The sequence below is a fragment of the Manduca sexta genome, chromosome 26 (genome assembly GCF_014839805.1).
Source record: "Manduca sexta isolate Smith_Timp_Sample1 chromosome 26, JHU_Msex_v1.0, whole genome shotgun sequence".
Lineage (NCBI taxonomy): Eukaryota > Metazoa > Arthropoda > Insecta > Lepidoptera > Sphingidae > Manduca > Manduca sexta.
The window spans coordinates 4,602,793-4,621,673 of record NC_051140.1 but is presented as its reverse complement, the minus strand read 5'-3'; the positions used below and the strand labels follow the sequence as shown (position 1 = coordinate 4,621,673).

General features: G+C 35.1%; 2 protein-coding genes across 3 annotated transcripts in view; both read right to left on the bottom strand.

The window, feature by feature from the left end:
* Window positions 1–82: 82 nt before the first annotated feature.
* LOC115450988 (zinc finger Y-chromosomal protein 2) lies at window positions 83–6,210 on the bottom strand. The gene is made up of 7 exons (XM_030179169.2): window positions 6,041–6,210; window positions 4,160–4,240; window positions 2,695–2,872; window positions 2,205–2,518; window positions 1,362–1,552; window positions 989–1,136; window positions 83–823 (listed from the first exon to the last, which is right to left on the bottom strand). Exons 2-7 carry the CDS (start codon window positions 4,213–4,215, stop codon window positions 106–108), a joined length of 1,605 nt encoding a protein of 534 aa, XP_030035029.1. The 5' UTR covers window positions 4,216–4,240; window positions 6,041–6,210; the 3' UTR covers window positions 83–105.
* A 3,895-nt stretch (window positions 6,211–10,105) lies between these two features.
* Window positions 10,106–18,881, bottom strand: part of LOC115450989 (GILT-like protein 1) — a 17,621-nt gene continuing 8,845 nt past the window's right edge. Inside the window, exons 1-7 of one of the 2 annotated variants that reach the window (XM_030179170.2) lie at window positions 15,265–15,366; window positions 13,627–13,713; window positions 13,286–13,417; window positions 12,682–12,750; window positions 12,426–12,530; window positions 11,711–11,863; window positions 10,106–10,807 (exon numbers count right to left, since the gene is read on the bottom strand). In XM_030179170.2, the coding sequence (XP_030035030.1) occupies window positions 10,718–10,807; window positions 11,711–11,863; window positions 12,426–12,530; window positions 12,682–12,750; window positions 13,286–13,417; window positions 13,627–13,713; window positions 15,265–15,306 (678 nt within the window). In that variant the 5' untranslated portion in view covers window positions 15,307–15,366 and the 3' untranslated portion in view covers window positions 10,106–10,717. Of the gene's footprint in view, window positions 10,808–11,710; window positions 11,864–12,425; window positions 12,531–12,681; window positions 12,751–13,285; window positions 13,418–13,626; window positions 13,714–15,264; window positions 15,367–18,881 lie in introns of those variants that run through there. The other variant, XM_030179171.2, reaches the window with a different exon arrangement.

The window sequence follows — 18,881 nt, the reverse complement described above, 5'->3', positions numbered from 1 at the left end:
ATGTAAATTTCATACGAAATGTATATGTGCCTTCAGCGGGAAAATAGCTGATAAAGAGTCGCTTCCTCACCGACGGTGAGACAAGTGCCTAAATAAAGCCACTCTTCAAAAGTTAAGTAGTATAGAAAAATTAATACAGGAATAAAGGGTAAAATGAAACACATAATACGATGGTATATAATCTACATCATCATCTCCATGAATGCTGTTCACATGGCGTCGCAAATCAGAAAGCCGTTTGGTCATGTACGAACATAACTTGCAGGGATAGACCTTTCCCTTCCCCGTGCAATTCTTGAGATGCCTCGCCGCATTCCTCTTCTCTATAAAGTAAAGTCCACACTTCCCGCACTCCACTCCATTCTTCCTGTCGTGAGACTTGAGATGGTAGACTAGGCTCATGCTGTGGCGGGCCTTGTATTCGCACAAGTGACATTTGAATCGCTTTTCGGCTTTGTGTTTCCGTTTGTGCCTCCAAAACTGTTGTTTACTGGATGTCGTATATCCACAAATTTGGCAAATGTGGAGAACAGTCTCATGGTGTTTTAGGTGCCGCGTATAATCGCTTTTACTCGTCGTATTATACTTGCACTGTAGACAATAATACTCGCACAGACCCCACATTATTTTGGCAATGTTGGCGGGAGGCCTGTAGTTAGACTTTTTTTTTCGTCCTTCTTTCGGCTTTTTCTTGACGAGTTTGACGAGTGGTACGTCATCTTCGTCGGAACCCGATGATACCTCCACGGTGTCGATTTCCGGCTCTTGTATAATGACCTCGTCCTCGTCGCTTGAGGTCACTAAGCTTATTGGATCATCTTTCCTGGAAAGATAGTCATTGAATAAGATTATACAGCTAATTTAATAAGTCATTGGGATCAACAATTGCAAAATTATACAGGACTATAACCATTTCTATCCATCCAGCATCAGCACCGTCTCTTTACAGTCTAGTTCATTACCAATTTAGCCATTCAATGTCACTGACCTCTCTACTTCCTGCACATCGTCATCGGAATCGTCATCTTCATCGCGTTCGGGCAACAGCAGCATGGTGGGATCCACTTCCACCTGGAGACTCTCCAACAGCATCAGACAATCTTGGCTACCAGCTTCAGGGTTTGACGCATTTGGATCTGGAAAAGTAAACATTGATTTACAATTACACAAGTTGTATGCCTTATCTACGAGAGGTAAGGATGGAATGCAATAAGTGCATACATACATTCTTTGTACACATTTGAGTACATAATGGAAGTTCAAGTGGTTCAAATTGTATAATTACACTTCACATTTGAATGTATACCAACACACACACGCGCACCGGTTCTGCTTAATTTAGTATTTCCCAGTGGTCTCACCTTGGTCAACCGACACCTCTATGAAGACAGGATCGGGCTCCTTTGGAGGTTCTGTCTGACAAGCCACCTCTATAACAGGGGACTCGATTTCGCGCGGAGGACTCACTAACTTGTTGGGTTTCTTGTTTCGTATGTGATAGTTGGTTATTATATCCTCTATGTCTTGTCCGGCGTCGGGAGTTTGAGGTCGGCTGTGGACATAAAATCCTGTCAAACGAGCAATGTTTTTATATTACATTGGGTATTTTGCGGCCCGGTGAAAGGATTAAACCTGATGACAAATAGAAAAACCTGAGTATTCCTCAATGACTGGACTTATTGAACAACTAACACTGGTCCCGAAGCGATGTCCATATAAATAGCAGGTCATCAGTGTAGTGAGACAAGTATTCTAGAACCTAACTAGCCACTCGGGGCTATATTCAGTGTAAAATTGCCAAGTAACACATAACGTTTTATTTGATGTAGTTATTTATTATTAACGCACTGAAATCACATATAGCACTCTTAATATGATAATGAACCATTCCAAAATTGCTAATTTGTGGACATCGTCAAACAACAAATTTCTGTTTGCGACCTTTCAGTTTTTTTTTTTCATACTATAGGTTTCATTTTTTACCTATCTTTAATAAGCTCAATTTTATAGCAACTTAAAAAAAAGGTAGCAAACAAAAATTTGTTTTCCGACGACTGCTACAAATTATCAATTTTTGAAATAGCTCATTATTTTATGAACAGTGCCAATTTATCGTAAAGCATGGTTGTCAAAAAGAAGGCCATCTGGTTTTAATACCAATCAAATTAATAAATTATTGAAATAGAAAAATAATAATAACTCACTGGACGGTCTTAACATTGCTTTCAGATAGTACGCTGTCTTCTGAATTACATATTACGCTACTGGAACTATCACTGTCACTTTTGTTGTTCTGTTCGCAAGATTTATTTAAAGAATCTTCTGCGACCTCACTTGGTTTTGTTTTAGATGTACTTTCTGCAGTTTCTCCGTTGTCTACAAGTTTGTCGGGGGGTTTCTGAGTGGAGTCATCTGGGGGCTTTTCCCCCGTGTCAATTCTGGAATCCTGTTCTGGTGTACTTGATTTGTCTTGTGCTGATTCGCTGCTAATGGTAATTGTGGTTGCTGTAGTTTCTGACTGTAATAAGAAAATGTAAGTTATAATTATTTTATTTAAAACTATGTATTTTGAAGATTATACCATTTACGGCAGTGGTGCAGCTAGGTCACCACTAAAATTAAGTTTTTTGCCCAAAGCGAGTTTTATATAGATACTCGATTAATTAACCGACTACATAGAAAGTGGTAGTTCACCTCTCCAGTGAGCAGCAGCGATGGCATCACGTTCTTCTTGAGCCTGAACTTGCCCCTGATGCGCTCGTAGTCGCTCGTGGCAAAATGTCGGTGACACAGCACGTCGTCGGGCGTCACGTTGCCGGTCTTGTTCATCAGACTGAGCCATTTCTTGTACTTCGCGCGGCTTGTCGGGAAGCTGTGGATAATGACATCACTAGATGTTGTTCGCCATAGAGCGTGTACGGTCTAGTTGGGTGTGGTACGGACTGTCGAGATGTGGTCCGCAGGTTCAAATCCCAAAGACACACAACTCGACTTTTTTAAAATTATGTGTGTATTCTTTGTAAATTATCACTTGCTTTAACAGTGAAGGAAAACATTGTGAGGAAACCTGTATACCTGAGAAGTTCTCTATAGAAGTTTTAAAGATGTGGGAAATCTAGCAATCCGAACTAGGCAAGCATTGTGGATTAAGACCCTCTCAGTAGTACGAGTAGTGGAGGCCCGTGCCCAGCAGTGTGACAGTATATAATACAGAGCTGACATTATAATATGTGTTGTTCAGTCATGTGAAATATTTTCTGGAAGAAAAATCCTACTGTGTAGTTTTATAGAAGAAAGTTGTCAGTAAATCCAAGTTGTAGACTCTCCGTATCGGAAATACCAATCAAATAATTTGTTGTAGTTTCAACTTAATCCTATGTGGGGCCGTATATATTTGGAGGAAGTGTCAATTTATAATTAAGGACAGCCAGTGGTTAAAATTACTTATAAATGAATTTTGAATAATTTAACATTGAATTTTCCACTTGTTTAGGGCAATCGCAACATCCACATTTTTGATATACAGCATCACATAAATGTCCTCTAGAGGATGGTAAACAAAAAGAACAAAAGCACCCACCCAACAAAAAATTACAGCTACTTTTCATAATCAATCACATTTATATTATGCACTTTCTATCTGCCCAGGGACGTAGCTACATTGGGCCCCTGAGCTCTGGGGCTCCTCTTGGCCCATTATGCCTACATTAGTAGGTGCCCAAAAGTTCGCACGGCCCTGAAGGGCCCCAACGAATTAGATTAATAGATGTAGGGTCCAGTGGTGATAGGTGAAATTTTTCAAAAGGTAACCCTAGGCCACAGAAAATTGCCTTAGTTAACATATCGCGGCCAATTTACCAGAAAACGAAAACAAAGACAAATGTGAATAAATAGGGCCCCTATATGGCAAGATATGCTACTGTTTCTACCAATCTCAATAAACAATTCCAATTGTTTTTTTGATCTATCTCAAAAATAGACCAATCAGAACATAGTATGTTGTGACATGCTAACAAAAAAAATATTCTGATTGAATCATTCTTGGAATCCTATTAAAGATTGAGATTGGAGTTGATTATTGAAAATGGCTGTACATGAGTCAATAAAATAATTTCATATGATTTTTTACTAATGTTTAGTTAAAACAAAAAATACTTACCCAAAGTATATAGGATTATCCTCATCACAACCAAGAAAGCAGCGAGACTTCGCCATAGTTTAATAATAATTAAATATACATCTAGAACAAATAAAATTCAGTATTACATAAGTGTATGCAGAAGGAAAAAAATTCAAAATTATCATTGTAGCTTTGTATAGAATGGTTTACAGTGTGTGCTTTAAGGCGATACCTCAAGGTCCATTTTCATACATTTTGTTTCGCCTTTAATCTGGGTAACTAAACAAGTATTGGCAAGTAAATTTAATATGACGAAATTTTAAAGGCAGAAATATCCATGATTATTAATTATTTTTACATTTTTCTTTCAACTGCGAGAACTAATCACTAACTAGACGTGAATTTAAATTCTTTACTTGCCAATACTTGTTTAGTTAAGCCTTAAGAGTGAAGGATGATTTAAAAATCACGCAAAAGTTCAATTTTCTTAAATTTTACTTGATAATTTTGTCAACATGAAATATATAATGGTTTCTTATGTTTACATGAATGTTAATCATAACAATAAATCCAAAATCTGAAAATTGTTTTATTTTAATATGAAATATATTAACGCTTGCAAGGCAATATTATCTAAGCAGCAATCAGTAAATAGTAGTGTAAAGTGCTTTAGAGTTTTGATTTTAATATGAAAATTCATAACAATTCATCTTTTTATTTTATAAAGATATTGTCTAACAATATTAAAATTGCCTCAGACCTACATAACCTAGATCAAATAACACAGAAAAAAATGGCGATTCAAAATATTTATATAAATACTTTTTGGTAAATTTGTCGCTTAGATATGATCGCCTTTTAAGTGTTGATATTGTTTTAACCTCCAATATTGTTTCCTACCTGGAACAAAACAGTCAAGTACTCATACTCATGAGCCATCTCTCTTTCAGTAAAAGACAAGTTCAGTACTCAATCTATATTAACATATAATTTTGTACAGTTTGATTGTTTGAAGGTGCTAATCTCGAGAACTACTAATACAATTTTGATTTTTTTCTCTATTAGGAAGTTACTTTTTGTTGAAGAAAAATATTTATCACGATACAGGCTTGCCTAGTGTGGGGACCGTTATCAATACATTGATTCATTTTGTAATTTTTGTAAAATTTCATACTTTGTATATTCATTACGTGTAAGATCTTTTGTGTTAAATAAAAATATTTATTTTCATATTTTCAAACAATTTTTCATATGGGTGGGGCCACAGGAGGAAGTTAGTTCTAAATAAAATCTGATGTTAGGTTCAACTTCATAAATAGAGAAAGGTAACTTTATTACACAATTAATTAATTTGCATTTCATAAAATTAACAAGGAGTGTGCTACTATGGATATTACAATATTATTTTAATTTTAATTATACTATAATACACATTTTTGGAACTAAGCACAAATGTTTATTATGGTGCTCTAATTTGATTTGTGTTTTATTGTGTAAGTATATTGTATTCTTAATACTGATTCCATAAATATGTTATGGAATATATATTTTTTTTATCACTCATGGCGCTTAAAAGATAAAATATACAACGCGTGTTGCTTCCAGTAACATTTGACCATTCGAAATTGAAAACCAGTCCCGCGTCCGTATTCTATAGCGCTTTTATCGAAACTATATCGAAATACACTTTCGACTCTATGCAATATGTCCACAAGGTCGATTATGCATAAAAAGTCACACCTAGTAACACGGACTGATTTACAGAATAAGTCGCTATATTAATTACATCGAGGCGCATTAAAATCAATATTCCAAACTGCAGCGCATTAGAAAAGGTTCAGTTTTATTTTAAAACCATGTTTACGCGCGAAAACACATCACACAAGGTTACAAGTTTGGATATAAATTTTCGCTACTTACCAATACACTTACAAGTAATAAATTTTTAGAAACACTTTTAACTAATTTACGATTACTAAAGTAAGTCAAATAAATTCACACATATCTACAAGAACGCGAAAATTCATAATAATTTACAAGATTTGCTGGAAAAATATTTACTCAGACTTTTTTCGCCACTTTGACAGCTTGTATTTATTAGTGAGGATCTTCAGGTGGTGAGTAATCGAATTGAAATCGATAAATTAAATCGATGTCAATAATATTATTTACTGGTTCACTTCAGCTAATGATATATCTATAATTTATAATGTTTTACCCTGACTCGGCAACTTGTCCACATAATGCTCTAAACAGTAAAATTGAATATAAATAATAATATGAATTTACGCGAAGTATTCGTTTAATTACCGCTCAAGATTATACCGCCGGCGGTTATCCGGTTCACGCTCTAAATGGAATTAGTCCATTGAAATGTTACATTTTTTAGGCCTTACCTTGCGTTTTTTAGAGGACGCAATTTTATTTTTTTGAAGTGTAGGGGGGGTCAGTCTAAAGCTAAAACCAAGTTTGTGGGATCGCCACCCTTGTCCCACGGCCGCCATCTCGAAAATAGGGGTTGAAATGGTTTTTACGATGTATCTCTTAAACTATTTATCTGACAAAAAAAATGTATACACATTTTTTGTTGCAAATTAAATTCTCTACAACTTTGGTTTAGTAACTTTTGTCGTAGAACTATAAATAAAAAAGTTATAAGCGAAAATGTTAAGAAATATTATCACCTATTCTTACAATAAGAGAGGTTAGAAATAATAATAATAATAGCAGGCAGATGTTCTTTTGTTCCCTAATGGTCCCTTGAGTATTTGGGTATTAATGAGTACAAAAAAAAGTATTATGAACCTTATAAACACACGTTCTGATGACGTTGCAATGGACATTGCTTAACATTGAATTTCTTAACATTTTCGCTTATAACTTTTTATTTATAGTTCTACGACAAAAGTTACTAAACCAAAGTTGTAGAGAATTTAATTTGCAACAAAAATGTGTATACATTTTTTGTCAGATAAATAGTTTAAGAGATACATCGTAAAACCATTTCAACCCCTATTTTCAAGATGGCGGCCGTGGGACAAGGGTGGCGACCCCACAAACTTGGTTTTAGCTTTAGACTGACCCCCCCTACACTTCAAAAAAATAAAATTGCGTCCTCTAAAAAACGCAACCCCAAATGTAACTTTTCAATGGACTAAATGGGCAGAAGGTTAATGATTTGTGATACTAGCTAGTGATTCCGATTTTGTCCGCATTAAATTAAAAGTAAAAGTAATTAAGTAAAAGTGATAAGCTCAAAATATTGGTACTCTGGTAAGGCACACAATATTCAGAAAATTTGGCCATATACAAATATGTATTGTACCTGTACTTCTTTAAAATATGTTGCTCCTTGTGGCATTATCGCCCCTAGGCCACGGCCTATAAAGCTATTGACTGTAATTCAATACAGGCTAAAGTTATATGTAAATGTCCACTTTTATTGAAATTAACTTAGATCGTCTAGCAAGGACGCACCATAGGCTTATTGCTGTGAAAAAAAATCTGTCATTTTAACGTCAATACTACTATAAGATGCTCAGATAAGATGCTACACACTTACGTATAGTGTAAACAGACTCACTATACAAGTTTATGTGAATATGTGCATGAGCATTTGCTCTTATACTTTGGCAAAAAAAATATCTTTCAAGCCGTGCTCACCAATCAGTGGTAATGAATTATTTATATTCCATATATTTTTTCTTTAATACGCCAATAGATGTCACTATACGAAAAATACATCGCGATATGGTTTACACGACGTTAAACCTATAAAATAATTTGCGACATTCATGGATTCAATCTTTAAACGTGGATCGTAACCCCGACGTGTAAAACAAAATAGTCCACGGACGTCTATCGTCTTTATGAGATTTGGGGTCGGCTTCACCGTTAAAGCTCCACATAAGAAGGGACAGATAAGGCAGTGTCAAATATCAGTTGTTATAACTGCCAAAAATACGGTCATAATTTTCGTGGCTGTTGTCTTCCCGCTAAATGCATTATGTGCATAGGTTAGGTGAGCATGGCACATCTGCGTACCCCGCCCAAAAGATATGTCCTTATGCACGGAGCTATCTTCGAGCACAAATTTTCACTAGTCTGGTTACCTGGCACCTGATTACGCCTTTTCTTCCCAGGCACCTCGGATCGAAAAAAATATTTTAGCTCCAGCTCCTGTGCGTAGTCAGTGGTTTTCCATCACAATACGTGCTGATATGCGGATTAAGGCCCACGGCGGAGTCATTCTCACTACAAAATTCGATTTATACTCCATTCGACTGCACTAAATGAAGATAGCCGCGTTCAGTTCTGATCGACCCAGAGAACGATATCACTGGCCATTCGCCGTAAAAGCGAGTTCCTGAAACCCACACACTCCATAAGCAGAGCCGTCGCCAAGAGAGGGCAGAGAGGGGCGGCTGCCCCTGTTCTCGAGGTTCTAAAAAAGTTGCTAAATGCAAAGCAACTGAAGTCCTAATTCTTCGACTTGAATTGCTTGATCGATCATTCCCGTACTACGAAACTCGAATTAATTCACCAATTCCATTCCCAATATTCCGTACGCTCAACGACGCTCTAAAGTGGTCGAAAAGTTTTCAAAAACCCCCGAAGATTTTGTTTTAATTAGCCTAATCAAAAAAAGAATCTTTATCAACCACTATAATATTAAATTCTGCTACCTAATTACAAAACAAATACACTGTATATTCAAGTTCAAACTCTAAATATATTTCTTATTCTTTTTTTCTAATAAACGTAATAACTAATTTATGAGTTTTATCGATTGTACAGTCAAGAACTTGTGAAGCTTTACACGTTGGACACTGTACCGTTATTATTACAATCGCTGTAAATGTAAGGCTCGTACTATAACTGAAAAGCTTCACGTGCTCTCGACTTTACCTACAATAGGATATTTGACTATGTTTGATTTTATGCATTTTTATGTAACAGCAATTAGTAAAAAAAGAAATCCTTATGTGAAAACAGCATCAAAAATTGATAAGAAATGGGGCAGTAATTCAAATTTGAAATATTGCTACATGCAGAAGTAGGCATGTTGCAGAAGTGTGAGAAAAAAAGAGATGGAGCTGGTGCTCCATCTCTTTTTTTCGCACGCTTCGTAATGCCCGCTGACGTCACATGCAAGTATTTTGTCTCTTTTCTGTTATTTGACACTCACCAATTATTACCAAATTATTAAATTTCAAATTACCAAACTATTACCAAATTTCAATGCCTTATAACTTGTGGATTTTTCATCAGATTTCAATGATTTGATTTTGTTTTAGAAAATATACGACGTACATATTTTTTAAAAGTTACAAAAAAAATCGAATACCCCATTCATAGTTTTTTATTCTCCATATCAACTTGTCACCCCCCTCCTCTCCCCTGGGCCATCGGCTGGCGACGTCCTTATCCATAAGATCGCAGTTCCGTACTTTCCGCGTTCCTCGTCCCAGTCCCCCGAGTCTTTTAATAGTTCCGGCCAGCGTGCTAAAGAATACGGTGAAAAAAAATACAGGATAAACGAAAACAGCGTTTAGGAATCTATCTGCAATAATGGTTATCGTGAGAAAATAGATATTCGAAAATGGACTGGTTTACTAAGTGGTTAATTTTATCATGGTACAGTCGATACCCTCCATCTATGAATAATCTTCCATCCCACTATTGTTATAATAGTGGGCAAATAACTTAAACACAGTATCGCGTGATGGGTCTTATTTTCTTGTACGTGAATATCTACACTTATATGCGCAATGATTGATAATTCAAAAGCCTATGTTCGACGAACACTATCACTGTCCGAATTGGCGTTCGTCATACAGTGGGCGCTTCGTGTAGGAAATTCTGCACGGTCCATTATGAACTCATTGGTAAGCAAATAGGGTGTAATACGGATAGCAGCTGCCACACATTAAGTCTACTATTACAGTGTTCCACAAATTTAGATTTACACAGAATGAAACAAAATTTAATAAGTACTTAATTTATTAAAACATTATAAAATAGTCGTTTAAAACTTAATTTAATAGAGACTCCTTGATTTCTTACGTAACTTGAGTATGACAATTATTATTGTACTTAAAAAATGATTGGCTAGATCCCTTCACATCAGGCTCTAGCCGCACTACACACGGTTAACGTCCATACTATTAGGTATATTATATTAAGGATTACGGAAGGCACTTTAAGAAAGCAATGAATCGGACATTGTTTATCTAGTGTGACGGTAGTTTTATGTATATATCATAAAAAATTAAAACAACATTCGTAATATTTTAGGCACTTGAAAATAGAATACCTGTATTTCACAATTAAAGTTCTATATATTACGTTAATTAAAATTACCTGAATTTTTATCAAACTGAATATGTGTATTATAATATTATTGAAGATAATAAATTATCAATATTTTATAAAATGACTGTAATATCAGTAATAGACATATTGTTACTTTAATATACCCATAGATTTATTACGTATTGTGCCTACAGGATTCGTGCCTTTTGTAACAAAAAGTAGTGATATCTTACAATTTGTGCATTATAATATTTAGTATACGTAGAAAATCGATGATGCAGTCTAACAAACTGAAGGTTTGCTCGGCGAGACGCGGCAGACGACTTCTTTGAGATTATTAAAAGCTTCGTCTTGAATTGACTGGTTGAATTTCTGGAAAAAATTTCAAAATAAACTATTATAAATAATATCATACATAATAATATCATTCATGTAAAACGCTGTCCCTCTGCTGGGCACGGGCCTCTTCTCTATCGAGAAGGATTAGGCATTAGTCCACCACGCTGGTCTAGTGCGGATTGGCAGACTTCACCTAAATATTACAAATTAACTGTTTTATTACGGAATTCAAATCTATATAATCTCTATTATTTTGCTTGCCCTAATCAATATGTCCATCAGGGTGGCAACGGAGTACGCACCCCGATTCTATTGCGGGAATTTATGAATTAAAAGCACTTAATGACTTAGTTGAATTTGGAAAACATACGTCATTAGATATTAATTTAGTTTGTTAGTAAAGTAAATTATAATTAATTCAATTAGAATTTTTAATCTAAAATAAGTCATAGGATTTCGTTAAAATGATTCGATGCATTATTCGTGATTGCCCATCACTAGTTTTCAGGTTGCTGTTTCCAATTTCCATTCCGCTGGCCGATCAAAAGTAAAAGTGTATTATCTATGGTCCGGTATCCCGATTTTTGTAGGGGCGTGACTAGCGTAAAATAAATAATGCAATTATGATTACATACTTATGTACTTATAACTATTTTCTGTTGTAATTACATTTCCTTTGCTATTTTCAATCCTATTTATAATATTATAAGGTAATAAGGATAGCTTATAGCTATACTTATACAGCATTTATAATACTACGGAAAGCTATATTATTTTCAATGACTTCTGAAATCTCAATCCATTTTGAAGCCAGTAAAGTTATCTATCTACCATGTCGCGGACATACCTATCTTTTTATGTATTCGATGTGAACATAAATACCTATAACAATTTACAATAGGTACTTGTCATATGCGTGGAATGCGAGTTTCTCACCTCATTGATAATGATGGTCGGTACAAATCCTAGTGGTCTCATGACGCTATCGGTTTTGTCTCCGTAAGAGGCGAGGAGGTTGTCTCCCTGCTCGCCGGACGCGCACCTTTTCAATTTGGATGACTCTGATGCTTTGTTGACAACGTTGAGACACTGCAATCAGAAATTAAGCAAGTAGGTCCCTACTGAGGATTACTCCGATAAAATTTTAAAACATAATTATAAAAATAATTACGCCCTTGAAAAAACACTAAAAGCCCAAAAATATATACTATTACCTATAAACGGGTTACCAATTTTGAAGTCGTATTAAAATTAAACACTGTTAACCGACTCCAAAAAAAGGAGGAAGTTCTCAATTGGATGTGTATTTTTTTATGTTTGTTACCTCAGAACTCAAACTTAAATAATTAAGTCATCGATGTAATTACAAATGTCCAGTTAAACGATTTAAAAGTACTTAAAAGAGACCCAAAAAACTGTAGATAATATGAGTATTGTAGGTAGGTAAAAAATATTGTTTGCCTACAATAATTTACTTATTTGCTATTTGTATTAGGATTTATTTGTATTAGGACTTACATAAAATTTGAAACAACAGCAAAATGTTGATATTTAAAGTTTGCCTCAATCATTTTCCCACATATGTATTAATGTTGCAATTAAGTAGTCATTTGTAATTACTTGGAGAAATAAACAAGTTTTTTAAACATACGGTATCAATAGATTTGTCAGGACTGGCCTGGCCCATGAGGCAGATGACGATCTCCATCTTTTCCGTGTCGAGAAGGCTGCGGTCCTTCAGCACGCACGCTTGGATCTGCGAAAATGTCAACACGAAATTACAGCCAAGTCCAGTAACTCGTTCTGCAGCTTTTTTTTTTAAGTAATCTTTAACTTATATGAATACTACATAATGTTATGAAAGTTTACTATTTTATTTTAGACTTTAATCACAATAGCTTAATTACCTTATTGCCGTAACACTCGTCGGGGCCGTGATGACAAATGAAAGACCAGTTTCCATTGATTTTGTCATGCTGCAAAAGTAATTAGAATCAGGAATTTTGCTAAAACACTCAATTCTAATAAATCGTCTCAGGTTTCAATTATAGACAATTATTAGTACACTTAAGGTATACGCACACGGCATAACTAGGGCATAGGTACATTAAGTCATTTATTCACTAGAAAATAGGGCAAGGCATTGATATCGATTGGGTTCAATTGATGAGAAATACATGCGTTTAAAGCCAGTGCAATGATGCATCGTAATGTCAAAATGATCTGACATATTATTAAATTGATTGTATCAAGGAATTTAAGAGACCGCAATAATCATAATTTATAGGTACATTATAAAGGTTTGTGTTTTTGGCTTATTAATCTTAGCGTCGCCAGCGAGCCATTGTAGGCTATTGGTTACTTAGTCAATAGACTTGTATGTATTTTTTTTTACGGAAGACCTGTATTATGCAAATAAGTTAATGATATTGCGATTCCAAACATGCACATTGCAGGGCGCTGTTACAAAGCCAGAACTCAAAAAACCTATAAGAAAAGAATATTATTTACCGTGCTCTTTCCGTAAGGCACCATTTTGACTTTAACTAGACCTCTGAAGTCACGCCACACTGGAGCGAGTTGTGTAGTTATGAACTTCTTGCTGTCCGGGCATAACGATTCATAGTACACGGCTATTTTAACCTGAAATAAACAAATATTACCTTATACATCGAAACTAAGAGATATCACACAATGAAAAATATTAGCATAACAAGCATAGGTGTAGTCAAATAAAAAAAATGGCTGTATAATTTTATACCAATAGATCGGCAGGAAAATTTTTAAGCCGTCAGTCTTTATTTTTCAACGGTAATGTTTAGGGCGTAGAGTTTTTACAAAAAAAATCTTACTTTGTTGTCATCAGCCTTCTTGTTCTTAGCGAGCACGCCGTACGAAAGAGCTATTAAACACACTATTAGCAGGGTCTTCATTTTGTTCTGCAACAAATAAACATCGTAAAGTCCTTTCTATTGGCGATGTGAAGACATATATCGCCATTTTCAATAAATGATCCACATCGCTCTTTGCGATCTATTTCAAAAATAGACTAATAAGAACAAAGTGTTTTTGACATATTTACAAATGAGTTATTTTGATTGGTTCACTCTCGGAATCGGATTGAAGATTGAGATCAGGATCGTTTAATGAAAACGGCTATGAGTGGTGACTGATGAGTCCAAAAATTTTACTGTTATATTATACCACGCCAAAAGCCTATTCCAGTTTTACGAAAAACTATATTGACTATATTGATTATCCATTACGAGTAATCATTTATTTTCTATTCAATCCGTAAAAGATCATTGTTCCCAAAGCATGTTACAAATAGCTAAATAGGCAATAGAAACTGAAACACTTAACAGTCAGTAAGTATGTGTTTCTTTTATCGTAATCGCTCTGTAAGAGAAACATTTCCCCAGCGGATCAGTAGAAACTGCGGTTAACAATAACATATGGGCACTTTCACGCGCCGCGGCGACAGGTGAAACGAGCGTGACATTTGCGGCATAAACATAAGCGATTTCATTTTATAATGCTTCGAAAACAGGACATCAGTGAGAAATTAGAATAGCAACATTAGGTTGAAAGCGATTAACAATAAAGCCTAGATACGTTCGTCATAAATATATGCTGGTTTGCAATATATAGTCCATACAGTATACACATACATATATTTCGACAATAACAGTTAAGTGAACTAAAACTATATAATTTGCTGTATTTTGCTCACTAGACCGCAACTCGGGTTTCTCTCGGTCGCAAAAGAACTGTTTAGCATCGCGATAATTACGGCTTAGACTCGGTGCTTTCTAATCTATGTATTTAGTGTTAAACTACACGCATTTTCGCTACAGTGCATACAGTAAGTAAACGTGGGAACCATAACTAATGTTAGACCACGAGAAAGCACCAATATAATACCTAACAGTAAAGATATTTGTAAAAAAAAAACATTTCTTTTATTTCTTTGGTGAGCCAAACAACTACAGATGGTATTGATTTTAACTTACATCGTAGTAGCGCAGTATTTGGAAAACAATGCATACTATATCACAACATTGCAATAAACGCTGAATGCGTAATTCCCGCTGTCTGTGAATTTTGATATGGTGACTTTGTCATACCGTTACCCTAATGTGTGTCTTGTAAATCTATTTACTATAACAGTAATACTAAGTTATAATTATAGTCGTAACAATTTAAGTAGCAGTTGAACCAAACAGTCTACCGTCATACTTCCATAGTCCATACTGAATACCTACTGATTATATTCATGATCATGGATAAAGAGAGAACACGTGCAATATTGTACGTGCGGCGCTCCAACAGAATATTAAACCGTATGCTAATTTAAGGTATATAAATCTATTAAGGGTGTTGATACAGATAGAAAATGGTCTAAACATATTGTAAACAATAGACTCGTCACGTTCCTGTTCATATTTCTACCTTCCGTTTGAGATTAAAAACACGAGAGGTAAACTCACCCTACGTACAACACTTATGAGTATTTTAAATAAACTTTTCATCACAAGCCAATGAACAACGGAGTGCAGTGTCAACTGCGCGTAATAAGATACTGAGGCCTGGGACTCGACACCACCGACCTTATTCAAAAGGTTATCGACGTTTTTAAATCATATAATTTTCAGTGCGGTTGTTAACCTAACGTTTGATCATCAGACCGTATGACAAATATACAACACCTAATTTTTGGCTACTTAATACTAAAAATAAAATAAGCCTTTATTGCTGCTATTGCTAATTACAATAAGTATCTTATAACTTATTACTTGTTTATCTAATTATTTATAGACAATAACTATTACTTAATATCGGCGTTCAGTTTCTTTTTTGCAACAGCTTGTCCCACAACAAAGCTCTCCTCTAAGGATTTCCATGAGGATATAATACTATTAGCTACTAAAAGAGGTGTTTAGGTGGATAGTGGGTAGGTATAAATTTAGTTCAATATCTATTGAGTTCAGTGGCGCCTATCTAACTATTTATTATACCATCGTGCGTAAACAAAATCCTATCAACAATAACTAATCATAATACGGCTTGACGTCACTCTTTATCAAAATGTAAACATGTAAAACATTTTCTGATTCTTTAAGCGTTGGACATAACGATATCGTCGATCTATTACTTTGACCCATGACAAATAAATTTATACGTTACTTCTCATGCGTTACTCTAAACCCTTCGCAAGTTCGTGACCCCGTATTGAGATGAGGTGTCGAGTTTGTTAACCGAGGGGAATACGGTCATATGTATTAATGATATATATCATCGGGTAGCCGTTATCAGCTCTCCGTTGGCAGGTCGTGCACCTCAGCCAATCATTTCACTAGTCGAGTATTGTTAGTTGTTACATTCAGCGGACAGTAATTGCATGTTAGCAGTTTGTGAAATTGCTCTAACTGTACTGTTAGTTACTATGATAAATTGTATTTCGGATAAAATTACTAGGGTTTTTAAAGAGAGGCGGAAGAAATATATAAAATTTTACACAAACGTGAATAAACGTGTCAACTACATTATATACGGACATTAGTCCCACAATATAAAAACATGATAAAAATTCATACAACCAATATGTACAAAGTAACTGACTGCGTTTTCATTGGCTCTAGACTCTTTGCCAAAAAGCCGATTAGCCATTACTACCACTACAGTGCTACAGGGATGGGTCAATTAATCGATTAAGAACTGTAGTAAATCTGACCTGTCGGTCAAACGTACAAATACTTTATATGATTGTATAAAGATTCATTTTCTGTTAAATTTAACTATCAAATCGAGGACATGTGGATTATGTAACGTCCGATACAGGGATTTAGAATAACATTCGACAACAAACGTTGCACTTTGATACCGCGAATTGAAATAAGTACTATATTTAAAGTGAGAATTTACTTATTTAGAAAAGCGGTTAGGAAGTTAAATTCATTATACTGCGTTATGATGGATACAAATAATACGTATCGTCAATGTATACACTTTCGATTTTACTATCCAAAGCAGGTACTTTATAATAAAAATCCTACATTGTAAAATAAGGGTAAACAATTATATCTTTATTCTATAAACCGGTTTGAAAGGTTATCATTCACCGTAACAATTTATCGTAAGAATTTAGGCAAATAAATAACGGTTTGGTAAAAACTCAAACACTGATGCTCTTTTGACCCAAACTCATGTTTCTATGTTGATAAGTGTGTTTAACAACAAAGTCTTAACACAATTAATTGTATTTGATTATCTAAATATACTCTCACGACGTTACGATAACCAAATAACAGGATATATAGCAGTTTAGTAAGTATCACTTATCGGTTGGCACTTTAAAGTTTTGTATACGGTAAAACGGCGCTCCAACTGTATGTTTAGTAGCTGTGTATTCGAAATTTGTAATAAATTTATTTAACAAAAAATGTTATATTTTATCTTTACTTGAGTTGTTTCGATATTTTTACTACTTGGATATTGTTTCGTTGATTTCGTAATGACAATGTCAATGAATTGTTGGTTCCTTATATCTCCTTCTACAGGTACACATAATTTTAATTTGAAACCAACACTGTTATATACTTACACGGTTTAATAATTAATAATTTTTTTTTGTTTAAATATTTCAAAAAGACCTACAAAATGTTAGATTTTTTGAAGAAATTATTGGTAAATCTTTGCATATTCCCACCCATGCGCGCCACCAAGTATGGAACGAATTACTCAAGCCGTCTTGCTTGGGGATGGCGCGGCGTTAAAATATATTATAATATTCATTAATTGGCAGATGCTCTCTGACAAAAAAAAACTCTTGATTGGAGCACGAATGGAAATATAATTGCATCTTTCGTCACTGTTTTTGTTATCTACAATTTTGTAGAGAAATAGTAGATGGTATTACTATGGAAGGCAGACTAAAACATATAACGTTATAAATCATATAGGACTGGTATAAACCTTTAGATGACAGAAACAATGACGAAACGTGCAATTATGTGCCTTCATAAAACACACAGCGTTGATGTGAAGAAGCTGTCTATGGTTATGCTTTGTCTATAGTTATATACCTGTATAATCTGTGGATTCTGTTTACTTACACCTTCTTTCTTTCAGAGGCGCCACTGTCGACGCTTGTGGCGAGTTGACAGTTATTTGAATCATAGCGTTTGTGGTTTTGCTGTGTTTTGCCGCGAAGTTTCAGTGATAAAGTAATTGCAAACAACTTTGTGCAAAATTAGTGCATCAAGTCCAAATTATTCATCATTTACTTCGGTAAGTCTTTAGCATATTTTAAGATGAGTGATAATCGTGTTTATGACCAAGATAAGCCTGATTTTGTTGCTCCGGAGGGAGAACAAAACAGGGCTACGGGCTCGCGTGAAGATTTACACAGTTCATCTTCTTCCTCATCTTCGGAAGATGAGGAGGGTTTCGCTAGCCCACCGCCGAATAAGCGATCAAAACACGATCACCGACATAGCTCATCTACCGTCAATGATCCACGAATAGACGCATTAATGACTCAGGTAGCTTGTATATCAGATTATCTTACGAATTTACCGTACCATTTACATACTGCAAACCAACCTTCGAATAATTTAATAGGAACTCCATCAACATCACAAACACCTTTTTTAATAATCCTACTAAGACGGACGTTAGTTTGCGTGAAATTCACGTTGAGTTTGATATTAAGATGGTTAATCCTGTAGCCGATAAAGATCGTCTCAGGAATCTAGCAGAACAGTTGCAAATGTTTGATTCACCGGCGTGGAAATCGATCCGTTATAAAAGGCATTACAAACGTGTGTTGCTAGCCCAGGGTTTACAGCATTAAAATTAATGAGGAACTCTGTCATTTCAACAATCAGAAAGATTATTTGCAGTCCACAGAACAGGGGTGTTAGCAGGCTTGTCAAATTCTGTCTTGGAGCAACGGCAGCTATTACAAACAGGTCTTCAGAGTCTGGTAAATTGGGCTGCCGCTAACCCTGAAAATATAAATTCTAATACCTTGGTAGAAAAACTAACGGGTCTTTTTGGACCTAACTCAGAAAGTAATAAGAAGTGGGAGACTATAATGCAGGTT

Coding starts and splice junctions, on each gene's coding strand:
- LOC115450988 (XM_030179169.2), bottom strand. CDS start 4,215: ATGGCGAAGTCTCGCTGCTTTCTTGGTTGTGATGAGGATAATCCTATA. Junction 2,873..4,159: donor GATAATCCTATATACTTTGG/GTAAGTATTTTT, acceptor CATTATCCACAG/CTTCCCGACAAGCCGCGCGA. Junction 1,137..1,361: donor AGAGGTGTCGGTTGACCAAG/GTGAGACCACTG, acceptor TTACTTTTCCAG/ATCCAAATGCGTCAAACCCT.